Raw genomic sequence first — 22,321 nt, forward strand, 5'->3', positions numbered from 1 at the left:
TATTCAGCGACACGGGTACCTTGAATTTGGTTGGGCCAGGCCAGTAGAGGGCGAGGGGTGGTACTCCCCCCCCCCACCGAGCCAAGCCCGCTACCTCCCATGCCACCCAGCACCCCACCCCACGGCCGACGATGGTACTCCCCCCCCCCCCACCGAGCCAAGCCCGCTACCTCCATGCCACCCAGCACCCCACCCCACGGCCGACGACCCCCACAACATCCAAGACCCCCCCCCGGGCCAAACCGCGGAAACGATGGTCCCCCTCCCCTACGTCCCCCCCCCCTGAACTAAGCCCATAGGAGCCCCCATATCCAAGGCCGATGCGCGCCGCCGTGTGTGTGTGTGTGTGTGTGTGTGTACCTGGAGCAGGCAGCCTTCAGGTCGGTGAAGTGTGTGTGTAGGATCCTGATGGTGTCGTAACCCACACGTTGACCACGTCTATGTTGGCCAGCCGGGCCCTCAGTGACCAATCACCTGCCACCAGTCCTCTGACAGCATGGCGTACAGCTGGCCCTCGTCACGACTCAGAGCCCGTACCACGACATGATGTAGTCCCTGTAGGAGTAGTCAAACACTACACACACACACACACACACACACACACACACACACACACACACAATATCAAGCAATCAGTCAAGCAATCAGTATGTCTTCAGTATGCATACGGAGGGTTTATTTACCAGTATGTACTTATTGTGTTAAGTATGCATACTGAGAATTCAGCTGATTGTGGTCTGAATTAGGGCTGGGCGATAAAAAACGATAATTATCGCGATATATTTTAATAATCGATATCGATCGATAATTAAAAAAGAAAATGAAAAGAAAAGATAATTTTTTTATTGTGACCTCCACAGTGGACAGACTTGTCTTCTTGCCTGCATCTTAAAGTATGGCTTTGGCTTGTCCAAATGACAATACTGACCAAATTGAATTTATTTTTCCTTGTCCATTATTTTGTTTGCTTTCTAATTTAAAATACAGTTGAAACCGTCTGTACACAGTAGGCTATGTGTGCTAGCAGAACTAGACTCCAGTCACGAGTCACGGTGCACATGTGCGGTGGTTTGTCCACCAAAAAAGCACCAAAGATAGAAAAGAAACCAGCAGAGCAGAACTGTTCAACTCCCCTGGAGCCACAGCCAGCAGAGAAGCCGGTTTACTTTCTCTTTCAAACCAGCTGCAGCCTGAGAACTGGAGTGTGAGGGGCTGTAACACTAAAGATGGCGGCAACGACCAAGAAAAAAAAATAAAAGAAAAAGTTTAATACTGATAACAATATCGATAATTATCAATAACGAGTAGGGTGGCTACGTGGCGTAGTGGGCAAGGCGCTCGCCACGAAATCTGGAACGTGGGCTTGCCTGTTCGAGCCCAGCGCTCCACATTTGCTTTCAGTTTAGCTGGTCGTCCGTACTAATACACATTGGCCGTAGTAGGGGTGGGAACTGATGGGTGGGGATCGGGCGTTGTGGACAGCGACTCCTACAGGTCGGTTGGTGCGCCTGCGCAGTAGAATCAGGAAGTGTCGGGGGCAGCGTGAGCTCCACGCGTTACTCCTCGCCACAGAGATCGAGCTGCGCAGGTGAAAAGATGCGACTGCTGTTACCTCAAGTACCGGAGGGGACTTGTGCTATGTATGACTTAGTCCACATTGCAGCCGGCTTGTGGGAGGCAAGAACAGCGTTCGTGACAGGGGAGGGTTGATTGGATGATACGAAATTGGGATGGGAGAAAATATAGAAATGGGAGAAAAAGTGGATAAAAAAAAAAACTGTGTTTGTATTTTGTTATTGGTGTATATATATATATATATTTATATATATATATATTTGTACTCCTGTTGGGGCCTCTTGGACCAGATCGACATTGTAAATAAGAACCTGTTCTTAACTCAATCAGCGCCAAACAACGAGTTTACTTGTTATTGGGCGCCATGGCTTGAACACCAACAACAATGTAAACTCGTTATTAGATCATTTGATCTTTTCCTTTGATCCCCGCTCTACAGACTTGCCCGGAGCACTCTGAACCATTTTGGCACAGCCACATACGCTGGAACTGCAATGCCGATCAAATATCACCAGATGGCAGTATCGTCTACCATTTGAACTCGGATAGGAGGCTATGAGGTGGAAGTCTCATGTCAGTAAGATGTCAGTAAGAGTCAGTAAGATGTCAGTATGATGTCAGTATGATGTCAGTATGATGTCAGTCAGATGTCAGTCAGATGTCAGTAAGATGTCAGTAAGATGTCAGTAAGATGTCGTCAGATGTCAGTCAGATGTCAGTCAGATGTCAGTAAGATGTCAGTAAGAGTCAGTATGATGTCAGTAAGATGTCAGTATGAGTCAGTAAGATGTCAGTAAGATGTCAGTAAGATGTCAGTATGATGTCAGTAAGATGTCAGTAAGATGTCAGTAAGATGTCAGTATGATGTCAGTCAGATGTCAGTAAGATGTCAGTAAGATGTCAGTAAGATGTCAGTAAGATGTCAGTAAGATGCAGTAAGATGTCAGTATGATGTCAGTCAGATGTCAGTAAGATGTCAGTAAGATGTCAGTAAGATGTCAGTAAGATGTCAGTATGATGTCAGTAAGATATCAGTAAGATGTCAGTATGATGTCAGTATGATGTCAGTAAGATGTCAGTAAGATGTCAGTATGATGTCAGTATTGTGTCAGATGATGTCAGTCAGATGTCAGTAAGATGTCAGTAAGATGTCAGTAAGAGTCAGTATGATGTCAGTAAGATGTCTGTAAGATGTCAGTATGATGTCAGTAAGATGTCAGTAAGTGTCAGTATGATGTCAGTAAGATGTCAGTAAGATGTCAGTAAGAGTCAGACAGATGTCAGTAAGATGTCAGTCAGATGTCGTAAGATGTCAGTCAGATGTCAGATGAAAGGTGATTCCTTCCTACCTTCTTTCAGGGCTTTGTCCACGTTATGAGACACCACCACCCTCCTGGTCTGAGAGCTGTCCTGGACAGACACCGAGAAACGAGCTGGAACACCAGCACCAACAACAACAACAACATACACATCATCAACAACAACAACATACACATTGAATGCTGACTAGCACAAAAAAAGAGAGACCACATCACCCCAGTGTTATCATCCTTCACTAATCCAGTACAGGATGCAGTTTTTTAAGGTCTTAAACTCTTATTTAATGGATCTCCGCTCTCCCACGTTGCTCCTAGATCTCTTATGTCCTCCGGTCACCTCCATCTAGGCTGTTGGACCGTTCTTGTGAGTAGAAGGAAATGTGGTATAGGCCTATTCTAACATAATTACATCTCAGAGTGAAAAGGGCTAGTTATGCTATATTTCAGGCTATATTTCAATTAAATGGTAAATGGCTGCATTTTGATTTATATAGCAGATTTTTATCAAAGCGCTTTACAATTTGTTCCTCACATTTGACCGTTCACTCACATTCACACACCGACGGCGGAGGCGACCATGCAAGTGCCGACTGCTCATCGGGAGCAGTTAGGGGTTAAGTGTCTTGCTCAAGGACACTTCGACACACTGCCCGGGAGGACGGGAATCGAACCGGGAGCCTCCGGATAGCCAGGCGACTGCTCTACCTACCGAGCCACCGTCGCACCCCCAATTAGACTCAAAGGAATCCGTCTAGCTTACCGGGAAATGGGGCTAAATGTGGCTCCAAAGTCACCACCAACACCTGGAGGAATATAGACCTCAGTCCTCTGCATGTCTGACTGGCCCACACCGGTGATCCCTTGTATGTTTGCTATGGAGATGTGAATAAATCATTCAATGTGTTCAACGAGTCTATATACAGAGTCATGATGACTACATCTTCATCTATAATACAACACCTCGATACAAACACAGAGGGGGAGAGCAGAGAGAGAGAGAGAGAGAGAGAGGGAGAGGAAAGGAGGAGGGGATAGAGAAGAGGAAAGAGGAGAGGAAGAAAGAGAAGAGAGAAGAGAGGAGGGGAAAGAGGAGAGAGGAGGAGGGAAGAGGAAAGAGAGAGAGAGAGAGGAGGAGGAGAGAGGAAGAGAAGAGGGGGGGGAGGAAAGAGGAGAGAGGAAAGAGGAGGAGAGAGGAGAGGAGGAAGGGAGAGAAAGAGGAGGGGGAGGAAGAGGAGGAGAAAGAGGAGAGAGAGGAAGAGGAGGGAGAGGAAGAGGGAGGGAGAGAAGAGGAGAGGAAAAGAGGAGAGAAGGAGGAGGAGGAGCGAAGAGGAGGGGAGCATCTGACCACATTAAAGGGATCGTTCTGATTTTGGACTTAAAAAGATATTCACTTTAGTAAGCTAGCAACCACTACGCCTGTCCCTGTTGTCACTGTCAACCACCCCCCCCCCCCCCCCCATCCATCTCAGGTGGCAGGCTCCTCAGCCACTGTCAACACCCCCCCCCCCCATCCATCTCAGGTGGCAGGCTCCTCATCCACTGTCAACACCCCCCCCCCATCCATCTCAGGTGGCAGGCTCCTCATCCACTGTCAACACCCCCCCCCCCCCCCATCCATCTCAGGTGGCAGGCTCCTCATCCACTGTCAACACCCCCCCCCCCCATCCATCTCAGGTGGCAGGCTCCTCATCCACCGTCAACACCCCCCCCCCCCCCCATCCCATCTCAGGTGCAGGCTCCTCATCCACTGTCAACACCCCCCCCCCCCCCATCCATCTCAGGTGGCAGGCTCCTCATCCACGTCAACACCCCCCCCCCCCCATCCATCTCAGGTGGCAGGCTCCTCATCCACCGTCAACACCCCCCCCCCCCCCCCTCCATCTCAGTGGCAGGCTCCTCATCCACCGTCAACACCCCCCCCCCCCCCCATCCATCTCAGGTGGCAGGCTCCTCATCCACCGTCAACACCCCCCCCCCCCCCATCCATCTCAGGTGGCAGGCTCCTCATCCACCGTCAACACCCCCCCCCCCCCCCCCATCCATCTCAGGTGGGCTCCTCATCCACCGTCAACACCCCCCCCCCCCCCCCAACCATCTCAGGTGGCAGGCTCTCATCCACCGTCAACACCCCCCCCCCCCCCCCCCCCCCATCCATCTCAGGTGTCAGGCTCCTCATCCACTGTCAACACCACCATCCCTTCCCAGAGAAGCAACTACCCCCATTCAAGGGAAGCAACTACCCCCATTCAAGAGAAGCAACTACCCCCATTCAAGGGAAGCAACTACCCCCATTCAAGAGAAGCAACTACCCCCATTCAAGGGAAGCAACTACCCCCATTCAAGGGAAGCAACTACCCCCATTCAAGGGAAGCAACTACCCCCATTCAAGAGAAGCAACTACCCCCATTCAAGGGAAGCAACTACCCCCATTCAAGGGAAGCAACTACCCCCATTCAAGAGAAGCAACTAGCCCCATTCAAGGGAAGCAACTAGCCCCATTCAAGAGAAGCAACTGCCCCCATTCAAGGGAAGCAACTAGACCCATTCAAGAGAAGCAACTAGACCCATTCAAGAGAAGCAACTGCCCCCATTCAAGGGAAGCAACTAGCCCCATTCAAGAGAAGCAACTAGACCCATTCAAGAGAAGCAACTAGACCCATTCAAGAGAAGCAACTGCCCCCATTCAAGGGAAGCAACTACCCCCATTCAAGGGAAGCAACTACCCCCATTCAAGAGAAGCAACTACCCCCATTCAAGGGAAGCAACTACCCCCATTCAAGGGAAGCAACTACCCCCATTCAAGAGAAGCAACTAGCCCCATTCAAGGGAAGCAACTAGCCCCATTCAAGAGAAGCAACTGCCCCCATTCAAGAGAAGCAACTAGACCCATTCAAGAGAAGCAACTAGACCCATTCAAGAGAAGCAACTGCCCCCATTCAAGGGAAGCAACTACCCCCATTCAAGGGAAGCAACTACCCCCATTTAAGAGAAGCAACTACCCCCATTCAAGAGAAGCAACTACCCCCATTCAAGAGAAGCAACTAGACCCATTCAAGGGAAGCAACTACCCCCATTCAAGGGAAGCAACTACCCCCATTTAAGAGAAGCAACTACCCCCATTCAAGAGAAGCAACTACCCCCATTCAAGAGAAGCAACTAGACCCATTCAAGAGAAGCAACTAGCCCCATTCAAGAGAAGCAACTAGCCCCATTCAAGAGAAGCAACTAGACCCATTCAAGAGAAGCAACTACCCCCATTCAAGAGAAGCAACTACCCCATTTAAGAGAAGCAACTAGCCCCATTTAAGAGAAGCAACTAGCCCCATTTAAGAGAAGCAACTAGCCCCATTCAAGAGAAGCAACTAGCCCCATTCAAGAGAAGCAACTAGCCCCATTTAAGAGAAGCAACTAGCCCCATTCAAGAGAAGCAACTACCCCCATTTAAGAGAAGCAACTAGCCCCATTCAAGAGAAGCAACTAGCCCCATTCAAGAGAAGCAACTAGCCCCATCCAAGAGAAGCAACTAGCCCCATTCAAGAGAAGCAACTAGCCCCATTCAAGAGAAGCAACTACTCCCATTCAAGAGAAGCAACTACCCCCATTCAAGAGAAGCAACTAGCCCCATTCAAGAGAAGCAACTAGCCCCATTCAAGAGAAGCAACTACTCCCATTCAAGAGAAGCAACTACCCCCATTCAAGAGAAGCAACTAGCCCCATTCAAGAGAAGCAACTACCCCCATTCAAGAGAAGCAACTACCCCCATTCATGCGAAGCAACTAGCCCCATTCAAAAAAAGCAACTACCCCCATTCAAGAGAAGCAACTAGCCCCATTCAAGGGAAGCAACTACCCCCATTCAAGGGAAGCAACTACCCCCATTCAAGAGAAGCAACTACCCCCATTCAAGAGAAGCAACTAGCCCCATTCAAGGGAAGCAACTAGCCCCATTCAAGGGAAGCAACTAGACCCATTCAAGGGAAGCAACTACCCCCATTTAAGAGAAGCAACTAGACCCATTCAAGAGAGGCAACTAGCCCCATTCAAGGGAAGCAACTACCCCCATTCAAGAGAAGCAACTACCCCCATTCAAGGGAAGCAACTACCCCCATTCAAGAGAAGCAACTACCCCCATTCAAGGGAAGCAACTACCCCCATTCAAGGGAAGCAACTACCCCATTCAAGAGAAGCAACTACCCCCATTCAAGAGAAGCAACTAGACCCATTCAAGAGAAGCAACTAGACCCATTCAAGAGAAGCAACTACCCCCATTCAAGAGAAGCAACTACCCCCATTCAAGAGAAGCAACTACCCCCATTCAAGAGAAGCAACTACCCCCATTCAAGAGAAGCAACTACCCCCATTCAAGGGAAGCAACTACCCCCATTCAAGGGAAGCAACTACCCCATTCAAGAGAAGCAACTACCCCCATTCAAGGGAAGCAACTACCCCCATTCAAGAGAAGCAACTACCCCCATTTAAGAGGAGCAACTACCCCCATTCAAGGGAAGCAACTACCCCCATTCAAGAGAAGCAACTAGACCCATTCAAGAGAAGCAACTACCCCCATTCAAGAGAAGCAACTACCCCCATTCAAGAGGAGCAACTACCCCCATTCAAGAGAAGCAACTACCCCCATTCAAGAGAAGCAACTACCCCCATTCAAGAGGAGCAACTACCCCCATTTAAGAGAAGCAACTAGCCCCATTCAAGAGGAGCAAAGTACCCCATTCAAGGGAAGCAACTACCCCATTTAAGAGAAGTAACTAGCCCCATTCAAGAGAAGCAACTAGCCCTATTCAAGGGAAGCAACTACCCCCATTTAAGGGAAGGGAAAACGTGTCTGATTAGATCTGAATGAGCCCTTAAAGGAAAACTCCAACATTTGGGAAATTAGCTTACCGTCTTCTCCAGAGAGAGACAAGAAGATAGAGACCAGTCTCGTCTCCGTGCGTTGAGTAGAAAGATATCTGGCTGCACGTTAGCCTAGCTTAGCTACAATGAATGGAAGCGGACATTGATGGGTTAGCCTTCGGGAGAAAGTGTTAGTTGGGACAATAGCCTAGGCTACCCAGTCATGTCCGCTTCCATTCATTGTAGCTAAGCTAGGCTAACGTGCAGCCAGATAGCTTTCTACTGAACGCACAGAGAGGAAACTGGTCTCTATCGTCTCTCTCTCTCTCTCTGGAGAAGACGGTAAAGCTAATTTCCCCCAAAAATTGTTGGGAGTTTTCCTTTAACGCCGCGTCGGTCATCGTCCGTCTCTCACCATCAGCTTGTGAAAGAAGTGGAGCAGCGCGGCGTTCTGCCTCCGGGCGTGGTGGAAGCAGCTGACGCGGGGCGGGCTCTTCCTCACCAGCAGGACGAAGCTGCCGGCCAGGAAGCACAGCAGAGCGAAGGAGACGTAGAGGAACAGCTTGAGGAGGAAGGAGGTGAGCGTCAGGCCGCCCCAGAAGAACTGGAACACTACCGCCGCCAGCACGCCCAGGCAGAAGGCCGGCACGAAGCGGACGGACGAGCCCACGGAGGAAGAGGAGGCGGCGGCAGACACGGCGGGCTCCTCGACCTCTCCCGACCCTCCTCGGCTCCTCCTCCTGCGGTCGCTCCCTCCTCCTCCAGCCTGGGGGGTCGTGGTGGCAGCGGTGGTGGGCATGCTGTGACCCCACCATCCATATACGACTCGCGGGTGACGGGGCTAGTAGCCGCGAGTGACGACAGTCTGTGTGGCCAGTCGGAGAGGGGGTGGACTTGATGCTCCTCCTCCCGGTGGTGGCGGTGGTGTGGTAAACCCTGGACTACGCCTCTGGTTCCGGAGAGAGGCATCCCCACTTCGACATCTCCTCCTCACTCACTCACTGACCCTCACTGCTGCTGCTTCTTCGGATCATCGCTTCTTCTTCCATCCAGCGTCGGTACTAAGAGTAGACACAACAACAACACACACCGACGACGCGATGACTCATCCACACCACACGGCCGCCAGCCAGACCCCCCAGCTCGGTGAGGATCAGAAGAAGGCGCCCCCGGCTGGGGGTGTCCGGGGGGGGGGGGGATGGAGGGATGGATGATGACAGGCGGCCAATGTGCTGCTGAGGAGGGAGGGAGCCCGGGGAGATGATGATGATGATGAGATTGATGGAGCTACAATCACCAGCCGTCACCTTGGAGACAGACAGACAGACAGGTGGAGGGTGGAGCTTAGAGACTGTTGCTAACCAACGACACTTAGCTGAAAGTGGCTAACCTGCTGCTGACAGCCTACTGGGTTGTTAGCCTTAGCGAGCCACCCAAATAATAACAACACACACAAGGAGAAGAACGAGCTTATACTAGAAGAGGGCTAATGTGTTTTCGGTGAAACCATTTTGATTAGCTAGGCTAACTGTTGCTAAGCTACTGTTAGCTTATAAAGCGACAGAGGGGAAGAAAAAAGCATCTTCATCTGCTAACGTTCCCGTTCATGATCCAACTTACCTTTGTGGGGGAAGAGAGGACACAAACGCTTCCTCTCTCTGCTCTTCTAACAGTCTGATACGGACGCTTTATGTACAGAATTGATGCAACTGATATTATAATAACTGTGGCGGTGGTTAATTTCTCATGTTGTCGGATAATAACAAATAAACGGCTGTTGTTTTAAGGGCAGCTTTGTTGTCGTCGGCCGCGAGCTGCAGCTGACTGTCAAATCTCTGCGCACGTGACGAGGGTCAGCCAATCAGGGCCGGTGGTGACGAGGGAGGGCGCGCTTGGTTCACAGCAGGAGGATGTTCTGGGGGGGGGGGGGGCGGAGTTTCTGCTTGCACTGGTTAAGAATGATAAATGTATTGAATGTTTCATCATTATTAAACACAAACTCTTCCCGATCTCTAGGTGTCGTTAACGATTACATTTGTACGATTACAATTTTTTTTTTATTCAAATAGGTCGCAAATGGAAGACAATGAATGAATGAATGAAAAATGTATTTAACAGATTGCAGAATGGGTACAATACAGTACGGCTCAATACACACAATTGTTAAGGGGATGCAGACCAGAGAAAGACTTTCGTCTTGTTTACATCAGGGTCCCCCATTTTCAATTCATAGTTGAATTCATAAATTCATAGTGAATTCATAGACACCACACGACAGGCTAGGTAGGTCTTTAAAACGAACAGACTCAGAGTTGTTGGGTGACTGACAAGTCTGCCGAAGGACACTTTTATTTTAGTGTGGATGCGCCAATATATTACACAGTTTGGCTTCTGGTGGACAAGCTGATCGAGCTGGGTCTGGATACTGGACTTTCTGAGTGAAAGACCCCAGGCGGTCAGGGTGGGGGTCAGACCTCCAACACCATCACCCTGAGCATCGGGTTCCCCCAGGGCTGTGTCCTGAGCCCCCTGCTGTACTCACTATACACACATGACTGTGTGGCCAAGTTCAGCTCCAACTCCAAGGGCTGTCTTAAATACTTCGAAGCTTCGTTCGATGGCACAAGCTTCGAACATAAAAAAAAATCGAAGTTAAAAAAATAATAATAATAATATTTTTTTTTCACTTTTTTTTTTTTTACTTCGATTTGTGTGTGTGTGTGTGTGTGTGTGTGTGTGTGTGTGTGTGTGTGTGTGCATGGGGCCATTGGGTGGGGCCGGAGGACAAATACACTGGAGGAAAGTAACCCAGCTCAGCACTGCCCAAATTATATCATCACTATTGCCTGTTTGAAGAATATCATCCTCAAACACATATACACCTACATGCCTTGTAGAATTCCACACATAAGAAAGAAAGATACTGGGATGAATAAACAAAATAGGAAATAAAATGTAGAAATGCATGCAATACATAAATAAATATGAATCTCCATATATGAAATAGAACATTTAGATAAGGTGCTACTGAGATGTTTTGGTGAGTTCTTTGTTTTTTTGTGGAAGTAGCCCTTCTTAAAATGCATGAACATTCACTGATAATTGGTCTGTAGTGGAGTCTACAAGGTCTACATTGCCGGACCATGTAGAATCCGGACCTTGTAGACTGACATAATTCTGTGCATAGTTTAGTCTACACAGGCCATATTTCAAATAATAAAAATCTTACTTCATTCATCTTAAACATTCTTGATTTGGGGGATTGGTAGTTCCCATGAAATCTGAAGTTGTTCAAACGACAACAGCGATCCACCTTGAATTAAATCACACAGCCAAGTGAAACCTTGTTGGCTGCGTCACAGTCACGAAAGGGGCTACTTAATTCATTAATCCAATCCACTTTATTTATAGAGCACATTTAAAAACAACAAAGTTTACCAAAGTGCTGTACAAGTCCCACAACATAAGATACAAAATTTAATAAAAGAAAATAAAAGAAAATTATTAAAAAAAAAAAAAGAAAAAAAAATTTGAAGCTTCGAATTAAAATCGAAGCTCGGCCCCGAAGCTTCGATTGCCAAAAAAAGCTTCGAAGGTCAGCCAGGGGACACACACACCACTGAGGATAAACGGGGCTACCGTGGACAGGGTGAGCAGCTTCAAGTACCTGGGGGTCCACATCTCAGAGGACCTGACATGGTCAACACACATAGACTCAGTCGTAAAGAAGGCGAAGCAGCGCCTCTACCACCTGAGACAGTTAAGGAAGTTCAGAGTATCGGGGAAGATACTCCAGTCCTTCTACTCCGGAGCTGTAGAGAGCATCTTGACTGGATACATCACTGCCTGGTATGGAAACAGCACGGCACAGGACAAGAAGGCCCTACAGAGAGTGGTGCGCTCAGCTGAGCGTACTACAGGTATTGCACTACCACCCCTGCAGGTTCTATACAACAAGAGGTGCAAATCCAGAGCCTGCAGAATAATGAAAAACCCTCACCACCCCAACAACAGCCTGTTCAAGCTGCTGCGGTCAGGCAAACGCCTGCGAACACCAGCAACTAGGACAGAGAGACTTCGGCTCAGCTTCTTCCCCCAGGCCATCAGAGTTTTGAACACTGAACTCTCCACACACAAGCACACGCACAACACACACACTGTATACGCTCACACACTAGCAGTCACTTTAGCATGAACACACACACACACATGCTGCACACACTCACACTCAACGGTCACTTTACACAATGAAAGGTCACTTTAAAAACAAGAATGGGAGTGGTTCTTGTATAGTAAACAGATGGATATAGCAAGCTAGCATAAGGACACATAGTATAACTGTAGATTGTATAGTATAGCATTGTATAGTAGTGTACATAAGACCCAGTGCCTCATCCGTAGCTAACAGTGTATTGCACTATCGCAGGACCTTAGCATGTCTTACCATGCTTTTTGTAAACTTTATGTACATATACCTGTTATGTTTTATTCTTTTTTTTTTATCAAATTTTATGTTATGTCTTATTCTTATTACTTGTATTATATGCACAAATGTCTTATTCTTGAACTGCTGTGGTCAGGCAAGCGATACCGGAGTCTCATGGCAAGCAGAGAGACTCAGAAGAAGATTCTATCCCCAGGCCATCAGGATGCTCAACGAACAATAACACTATGTAACAACCATCAAATGCACTCACAGCACACACATCCACACGCACACACTCACTTTAAACATACAACTCACTGCAGCACCCACTTTAACCACTTTAGAACACCTAAGCACACTTTATATTTATTGGTAAAGAATTTGCACTACAACCCATACCTCATTACACCTTACTGTAAATTGTACCTAAATTGTACCTCATCCCACCTCTGCTTTGCACTGTATTATAGTATATTGTATGGTAACTCAGTTACTTCTACTCTACATTGAGCATTGTATATATGTATATACTGAACATTTTTGTCTACGTACTTGACTTCTATTTTATACTTGCTATACTTATTTTATACTTATCTATTTTTGCCTAGAACAGTTTCTGGAGCGAAACAGAAAGAAGCATTTTGTATAAAAGTATTCTGTACTTCTGTAAGAAACTTGAACTTGAACATCTCATCCTATTCTTATTATTGTAATATTGCACAATCGTTGCGGGCAAGACCCCCCGCATTTCACTGTATGCGTGTATGCCGTGACAAATAAAACTCTTGACTTGACTTGGTAACCAATAATAGATTTTCTGTTATGGCTGATAACCATGCTGATAACAAATACTGACCCATATTGAATGATCTGTATAAAAAAGAAGTTCTTCAAATGGAAAATGGAAAATAAAAAAATTTGATAAAAAAAATAAAAAGATCTTCAATCCAACGTTGTACATACTGAAAGTGATGACATGGAGAAAAAGTCTTTATTTCTGTTTTCATCCACTGTGGCCTTGTAGTTGGCGAGATTAACTACAGACAGACAGACACACACACGCAACCAAACGCATAATCCCCCCAGGCTGCGTGTAGCTTTATGCCAAGCAAGCAGTGCAAAAATTTACCGTAGTGGCGTGCAGTAATGCGCCTTTCATTTTCCGCCGCCCAGCGCCCAGGTCGGGCGGAAATAGGCTGTCTATTGCCATTCTCTTTGACAAACTCTAACCTTAACCAGCTCCTTAACAACGCCTAAACTTAACCGTTCTAACCTTAACCAACTCCGAAACAATGCCTAACCTTAACCTTAACCTTAACCATGCCTAACCTTAACCATAGAAATTATATTGCCATTCTCTTTGACAAACTCTAACCTTAACCAGCTCCTTAACAGCGCCTAAACTTAACCGTTCTAACCTTAACCAACTCCGAAACAATGCCTAACCTTAACCTTAACCTTAACCATGCCTAACCTTAACCGGCGAAAGAATACACGTTAAAAAAAAATCACGTTAAAAAATATTTTCGATGGGATTCGAACTCGCCAGCAAACGAGCCATAGGATCCACAGCCATGTGGCCTTGCCAATTGAGCTATTGCTAGATACTGAATAAGGGGCGGTGACTTATATATATTGAGCTCCGCTCGTGTCGAACCAAGGCGGGATCTCATGCGCATGCACCTCGCGCGAGCACGCCGGCGCACGCACGCACCTGAGCGAGCACGCCGCCGCCGGTGCACGCACGGTAGCATTTGTCTGAAAAGAAGGGCGCTTTACCGCACTGGCGTGCGGTGACGAATGCGGAAGCATTTTTGCACTGCTTGCTTGGCATTAAGGAAAACGCCCCCAGCGTACCACCTGGTGGAGATAACAACATCTCCAATATATCATGACTGACTGACTGACTGACTGACTGACTGACTGACTGACTGACTGACTGACTGACTGACTGACTGACTGACTGACTGACTGACTGACTGACTGACTGACTGACTGACTGACTGACTGACTGACTGACTGACTGACTGACTGACTGACTGACTGACTGACTGACTGACTGACTGACTGACTGACTGACTGACTGACTGACTGACTGACTGACTGACTGACTGACTGACTGACTGACTGACTGACTGACTGACTGACTGACTGACTGACTGACTGACTGACTGACTGACTGACTGACTGACTGACTGACTGACTGACTGACTGACTGACTGACTGACTGACTGACTGACTGACTGACTGACTGACTGACTGACTGACTGACTGACTGACTGACTGACTGACTGACTGACTGACTGACTGACTGACTGACTGACTGACTGACTGACTGACTGACTGACTGACTGACTGACTGACTGACTGACTGACTGACTGACTGACTGACTGACTGACTGACTGACTGACTGACTGACTGACTGACTGACTGACTGACTGACTGACTGACTGACTGACTGACTGACTGACTGACTGACTGACTGACTGACTGACTGACTGACTGACTGACTGACTGACTGACTGACTGACTGACTGACTGACTGACTGACTGACTGACTGACTGACTGACTGACTGACTGACTGACTGACTGACTGACTGACTGACTGACTGACTGACTGACTGACTGACTGACTGACTGACTGACTGACTGACTGACTGACTGACTGACTGACTGACTGACTGACTGACTGACTGACTGACTGACTGACTGACTGACTGACTGACTGACTGACTGACTGACTGACTGACTGACTGACTGACTGACTGACTGACTGACTGACTGACTGACTGACTGACTGACTGACTGACTGACTGACTGACTGACTGACTGACTGACTGACTGACTGACTGACTGACTGACTGACTGACTGACTGACTGACTGACTGACTGACTGACTGACTGACTGACTGACTGACTGACTGACTGACTGACTGACTGACTGACTGACTGACTGACTGACTGACTGACTGACTGACTGACTGACTGACTGACTGACTGACTGACTGACTGACTGACTGACTGACTGACTGACTGACTGACTGACTGACTGACTGACTGACTGACTGACTGACTGACTGACTGACTGACTGACTGACTGACTGACTGACTGACTGACTGACTGACTGACTGACTGACTGACTGACTGACTGACTGACTGACTGACTGACTGACTGACTGACTGACTGACTGACTGACTGACTGACTGACTGACTGACTGACTGACTGACTGACTGACTGACTGACTGACTGACTGACTGACTGACTGACTGACTGACTGACTGACTGACTGACTGACTGACTGACTGACTGACTGACTGACTGACTGACTGACTGACTGACTGACTGACTGACTGACTGACTGACTGACTGACTGACTGACTGACTGACTGACTGACTGACTGACTGACTGACTGACTGACTGACTGACTGACTGACTGACTGACTGACTGACTGACTGACTGACTGACTGACTGACTGACTGACTGACTGACTGACTGACTGACTGACTGACTGACTGACTGACTGACTGACTGACTGACTGACTGACTGACTGACTGACTGACTGACTGACTGACTGACTGACTGACTGACTGACTGACTGACTGACTGACTGACTGACTGACTGACTGACTGACTGACTGACTGAGTCAGTCAGTCAGTCAGTCAGTCAGTCAGTCAGTCAGACAGACAGACAGACAGACAGACAGACAGACAGACAGACAGACAGACAGACAGACAGACAGACAGACAGACAGACAGACAAAAGGGCTGACATGTACAGACAGACAAAAATCTGGTCCACCAGTGAAAAGGATTACATGAAGGCTATTTCCTTATTTTGATGACAAACTGCATTTTTGAAGATGACTCAGGAATGTCTTTCCGCTCTTGGTTCCTGTACGTCTCGCTGTGCACGTGATACGTGCGTTTGTGACATTAGGGAGGCAAGATCACTAAATATTTTCAAAAGTAAGCTAAACACTTACCTCTTTAATACACTCTGCTCCTTGGAATCATTACACCCACACTATGATTATTGTACTGTTGATGAGAACTATTCTACTATTCGGTCTATTCTATGCACATTTTACATTTATTTTCATGATTATTGTAAATGAGAGCTATTTTATCCCACTGATTCTATTCCGTCTACACCTTATGCGTCACTCTTATTCTTTTATATTTTATACAAATTCTATGTCTGCATTTTATGCATTGCTTTTATTTAGTCAGAAACCTGCTAATAGTATTTTATAGATTTTAATGACAGAAATCTATGAACATTTTCTTTGGGAGGTTTTAATGTCAATTCTCTGCTAATTTTATGCCTGTCTATAATTATGCCAATTTAATGCTCATTTTATGCCTATGTCAATTTTATGTCTATTGTACTGCTCTGAAGCACATTGGGCTGCAATTCTTGTATGAAAGGTGCTCTACAAATAAAGTTTATTTTTATAATTATTTTAATTATTCCTCTGTAGGGATTTTATGGTAAGTAGCTCGATTGGTGGTAATAAAAATAAATTCCAGACTGCGGCTTTAGACTTTTAGTTTGAAGTGTAATCTCTAGTTTCATGTGTTTAATGCTGAGGTCACAGGGATTAGAGGCTGGGAACCTCTGATGCAGGAAGAGGCTGAGGGCTGAAATACAACTGCAGTTCCGGTTGCTGACACTAGATGGTGGAAATGCAACATCAACCCAGGGCTGCTTGGCTCAGACCTGATCTTAGACCAGATTGACCAACATTCAGATGAACATGAAGCAGCACTGAGGAAACCAAACAACCGACTTCAGATAAGCATTATAACACCCTTTAGTACCCTTTCAATATACTAAAGAGAGGAGAGGAGAAGAGAAGAAAGGAGAGAAGAGGGGAGGATGGGATAGGAGAGGAGGGGAGAGGGGATAGGAGAGGAGGGGAGGAGAAGAGAAGAAAGGAGAGAAGAGGGGAGGATGGGATAGGAGGGGAGAGGAGAGGGGATAGGAGAGTAGGGGAGAAGAGAAGAGGAGAGGGGAGGAGAAGATGAGAGGATAGGAGAGCAGAGGAGAGGGGATAGGAAAGGAGGGGAGGGGAGAAGAGGAGAGGAGAGGGGAGGAGAAGAGGAGAGGGTATAGGAGAGGATAGGAAAGGGGATAGGAGAGGAGGGGAGAGGAGAGAAGAGGGGATAGGAGAGGAGGGGAGAGGAGAGAAGAGGGGATAGGAGAGGAGGGGAGAGGAGAAGAGGAGAGGGGAGAGGAAAGGGGAGAGGAGAGAAGAGGAGAGGAGGGGGATAGGAGGAGGGGAGAGGATAGGAGAGGAGAGGATAGAGGGGATAGGAGAGGAGGAGAGGAGAGAGGGGATAGGAGAGGAGACAAGTCTAACCTCCTCCACTGCAAATTTGAACAAATGAGTAGACATCCCATAATAGGCTTGTTTACTCAGCAGCTGGCTAATGGCTTGTGGTGAGTGGTTGTCAAGGTAACCTATCCACTGAGGGGTGAGAAACAAGGCACACAACAGGAAGTAGAGAGAGAGAGAGAGAGAGAGAGAGAGAGAGAGAGAGAGAGAGAGAGACAGACAGGCAGAGAGACAGACAGACAGACAGAGAGACAGAGAGACAGACAGACAGACAGAGAGAGAGACAGACAGACAGGCAGACAGACAGACAGACAGAGAGACAGACAGACAGACAGAGAGACACTCAGACAGACAGACAGACACTCAGACAGACAGACAGACACTCAGACAGACAGACAGACAGACAGGCAGACGGACAGAGAGAGAGACAGACAGGCAGAGAGACAGACAGACAGACAGAGAGAGAAATAGATAGACAGAGAGAGAGAGAGAGAGAGAGAGAGAGAGAGAGAGAGAGAGAGAGAGAGAGAGAGAGAGAGAGAACTGGAACCAAAACCGAAACAGCAGTTAGAGCTGTGGTTAGAGAGAGAGAGAGAGAGGGAGGGAGAGAGAGAGAGAGAGAGAGAAGAGAGAGAGATGTAACACACACGTACTTTGTATTTGCTAGTGCAGATTTAATGCATCTTATCTAGAACCGTTATCTTAACCTTACCATTATAATGCTCAAAAACCCTGTTTTACATCAGTGCTCACAAAGATAGAAATTCACACACACACACACACACACCATAAAAGTGGACTCTGATCTTATCAAGATACACCTGCATCAATAAAAACGACTCAATAAAGGCAACACAACACCACTGAGTAATATATAAAAAAAACAATCTTTATTCCGATTTAGAAGTTGATCCACAGGTCTGATAGTTACCATAGCGATGTGCAGCAAACATACATAGTACAATTTTGCATGTAAACCTCATAACTCCAGGCTCCACATTTCTCTTTTATTACTTGAGGTGAAAGTTGACAAGAGCCCTTTTTTTTAAAGAGCTGAGACAGTAGATAGGACCATGAGAGACAGAGGAGAGAAGGCTCTGGTGGGATCTGATCCCAGGCCAGCAGGGAGACAGAGTAGAGGAGACACAGGAGAGAAGGTTCTGGTGGGATCTGATCCCAGGCCAGCAGGGAGACGGAGTGGAGGAGACACACAGGAGAGAAGGTTCTGGTGGGATCTGATCCCAGGCCAGCAGGGAGACACCGTAGAGGAGACACACAGGAGAGAAGGCTCAGGTGGGATCTGATCCCAGGCCAGCAGGGAGACGTGTCGGCTCCAGAGGTAGGGGGGCAGGGCTTAAAGGAACTCTCCACCAAAGAAATAAAGTCGATTTATTCTGCCCACAATCTCAGAATAGTCATTATGATGTCACATATCCCAGAGTATCCAATAAAGCTCAGTTAATGATGGAATATGGAATATATATATATATATTAAACTAAACAAGACTCGTGCACATCTGGTTGGACCCCGACTGGAGGTGCAGGTCAGCGCAAGAGAGATATATATATAAACTAAAAGGAGAATGAATACCTTCAAGAGAAAGAAGGGACCGCACACTCCTCAGGACTGGTTTTAGCTTTTTTATTGCACATGTTTCGCTATCTGCTTCCTCAGGTGAGGAAGCAGATAGCGAAACACGTTGTGCAATAAAAAAGCAAAAACCAGTCCTGAGGAGTGTGCAGTCCCTTCTTTCTCTTGAAGGTATTCTCCTTTTAGTTTATATATATATAAAGCATTACACTCACTAAAGCCTTGTTATATATATATTTTTCCATAATTCCCCTAAGCTGTATTTAATACTTCCTGGTGTATGTGACATCATAATGACATCACACACTCCCCAACTCTTCAACTCAGTACTTTAAGACAAATTAATTAGTACAAGACAATTTGTAGTTTTGGGATATACAGTATGTGACATTTTGGACATAATTTGGTGGAATGTTCCTTTACCCACCAAACCATTTCTGGGTCACAGACCAGGGGTGTGATGAATATCTACACAATCTGCACCCCTGTTGTACCTGAATAGTCCAGGTGGAGTCAGGTTGTTATTTTACAACACGGCACCAGTTTCCACGACGATCCTGGAGATACAAGGCTTAAATCCAACATCAGCACTGAATTCCATGAATCTGGCAACTTTATTTTAAATTTTTTTTTATCATCAAACTAAAACAGAAAATCACAGAAGCAAACAGATTGGCACAGTCTGCCAACCACCTGATATAGAAAATCATATTGAAAATAACAATATTACAAGTCATCAAACATCATTCATTCTTTTCTTTTTGGGAGAAAACATAAAAATAAAAACAATCTTATTGTCCACCTAAGATCATTAGTTTCCCTTTAATACAAAACGAAGGAAGCAGAAAAGGACTGTGGTTTAAGTACACTTAGTTGTTTCACATATGGATCTTAAGGATACCTTAAGAACACCTTGACACTGTTAAGTTTCAGTCAGATTTCACCAGCAGGCAGATGGAGCAAACTTGAGGAATGGTTTCTGTATTGGGATTTTGAGAGAAATAAAAAATGCGATGTCCATGTCCTCATTGAGAGAATTTTTTTCTCTCTAAATGTAAATGTTCTATATATTTTTTTTAAATATATTTTAAGAGAAAAGGGGTTTGTTTTGTGTTCCTTCCTGTCTCTCACGGGCTCAACCCTGCTAAGCTAGTATTCCAACCATATTCGATTGTAAATAATATTTTTATTTTAATATTTTACAGTTGACTTCTGTAATCAACAAAGCTCTTTCTCCAAGAAAACCGTGCACAGTGGTTGGACCCACAAGAGTATTTCATCACATTGTATTACAGTGTATGACACTGGATTTAGCTAAGCATTGTGGATAATGGCCTTTTGTCTGTGTGGTTAAGATTACTCCGCTTTACATTTTTTGTTTGGTCGTTTTTCAGGAATCGGCTCCATCCTGCACGGTCCTTATCGGACATAGCTAACGCTGAGAAGTAGCTAACGCTCAGACGTAGCTAACGCTCAGAAGTAGCTAACGCTGAGAAGTAGCTAACGCTCAGAAGTAGCTAACGCTCAGACATAGCTAACGCTGAGAAGTAGCTAACGCTCGGACATAGCTAACGCTCAGACATAGCTAACGCTGAGAAGTAGCTAACGCTGAGACGTAGCTAACGCTCAGACGTAGCTAACGCTCAGAAGTAGCTAACGCTCAGACGTAGCTAACGCTAAAATGTTTGATCATTTAATGCCTCCAGATATTTTCGTAACATTGAATGAAACTGTGGAGTGTATTTTCTTTGCCCCTCTTATCAGATTACCACGAGTAACATCATTAGCCAAGAGGAGTTGGCTAAGTGGCCATACTTAGATGGGGTTGCCCTTCCTCGGATTCAAGCTGATGTGGAGTTATTGATGGGTACCAATGCCTCCAAATTGCTTGAACCTTGGGAAGTTGTGAATAGTCATGGCAATGGGCCATATGCCATTAAGACCCTATTGGGGTGGGTCATTAATGGTCCCCTATCAGGCTACAGTGAGCAGCGGAGTGAGAATGTCAACCCCGCTGCTATTGTTAATAGGATCTCTATAACAAATCTGGAGGATCTGGAGGAGTTGCTGAACAATCAGTACAACCATGATTTTAATGAAAGGTCATCAGAAGGCAAAGAGGAAATGTCGAGGGATGATATGAAGTTCATGGAAATCATGACTGATTCATGCAAACTTCAGGACGGACATTACACCTTGCAGCTTCCCTTTAAAAGGAAAGAAGTGTCTCTGCCAAACAATCAGTTTGTTGCTAGGCAACGCATCCTTGGACTGAAAAGGAGGTTTGGGAGAGATGAGAAGTTCCACCAAGACAGGATTTCTGCCATCCAAAGAACATCTGGTGTCACGCAGTGGAGGTACATTTATACCACTCAGAACCCTGCTGACAAAACTTCAAGGGGAGTTAAGGTGGATGATTTGCTGACCAACAGAAGGTGGATTGAGGGCCCTGAGTTTCTTTGGAAACCAGAGGAAGAGTGGCCAGATGGTATCTTGGAGTACAACAATTTCTGCTGATGACCCTGAGGTCAAAAAGGATCTCAACATCAATGCAGTAATTGTCGATGCACCAAGTGCCACACACCAACTGATCACCTACTTTCTAACTAGAAAAGGTTGAAGAGGTCAGTTGCTTGGATCCTGAAACTACGAAAGACTCTATTGGAGATGAGTCATAAAAGAAACTGAGTCATGAGGATGCAGACAAAATGGAACAGGAAACACTGGCTGAGAGAATACTTACCTTTGCTATAGGAGCGGCAGAGGTGGAGTAAGGAGAGACAAAGTCTTGTCCCTGGAGACATTGTATTGATCGCAGACGCTACAGCCCCATGTGGTTTCTGGTTACTTGGAAGAGTCCTGGAGACCTATCCCGACAGGAAAGGACTGGTGCGTTCTGCACGAGTGTAGACCAGTAACTCAACTTTGCTTGCTTCAAGAAGCTGCAATTTAATAGACCAGTAACTAAACTTTGCTTGCTTCAAGTAGCTGCAATTTAAAGCTTCTAATTCAGAGAATTGTTTTTTGAGTTCTTTTGTATACATTTATTGGCTCCATTATGTAAATATTATTTTGAATTGTTCCTGGCCTCCTGCCATTCTCAATTAGGGGCCGGTGTGTTGGAGCCAAAATGCCCTTCTGTTTATTTAGTTTTATTTCAACTCACGGTGCAGAGGTGTGGCATTATTAGTCACCATGGCAACCACCACAGGG

At 46.4% G+C, this 22,321-nt stretch overlaps 1 protein-coding gene across 1 annotated transcript in view; it reads right to left on the bottom strand.

The window, feature by feature from the left end:
• The window catches only part of snx25 (sorting nexin 25), a 29,127-nt gene extending 19,586 nt beyond the window's left edge, over nt 1-9,541 (bottom strand). Inside the window, 7 exon segments of the mRNA XM_084331353.1 lie at nt 361-427; nt 430-465; nt 468-530; nt 533-574; nt 2,925-3,008; nt 8,159-9,051; nt 9,365-9,541. Coding sequence (XP_084187479.1) covers nt 361-427; nt 430-465; nt 468-530; nt 533-574; nt 2,925-3,008; nt 8,159-8,543 — 677 coding nt within the window. The 5' untranslated portion in view covers nt 8,544-9,051; nt 9,365-9,541.
• Nucleotides 9,542-22,321: the final 12,780 nt, after the last annotated feature.

This window comes from Notolepis coatsorum (assembly GCF_963971535.1).
Source record: "Notolepis coatsorum genome assembly, chromosome: 16".
Classification (NCBI taxonomy): domain Eukaryota; kingdom Metazoa; phylum Chordata; class Actinopteri; order Aulopiformes; family Paralepididae; genus Notolepis; species Notolepis coatsorum.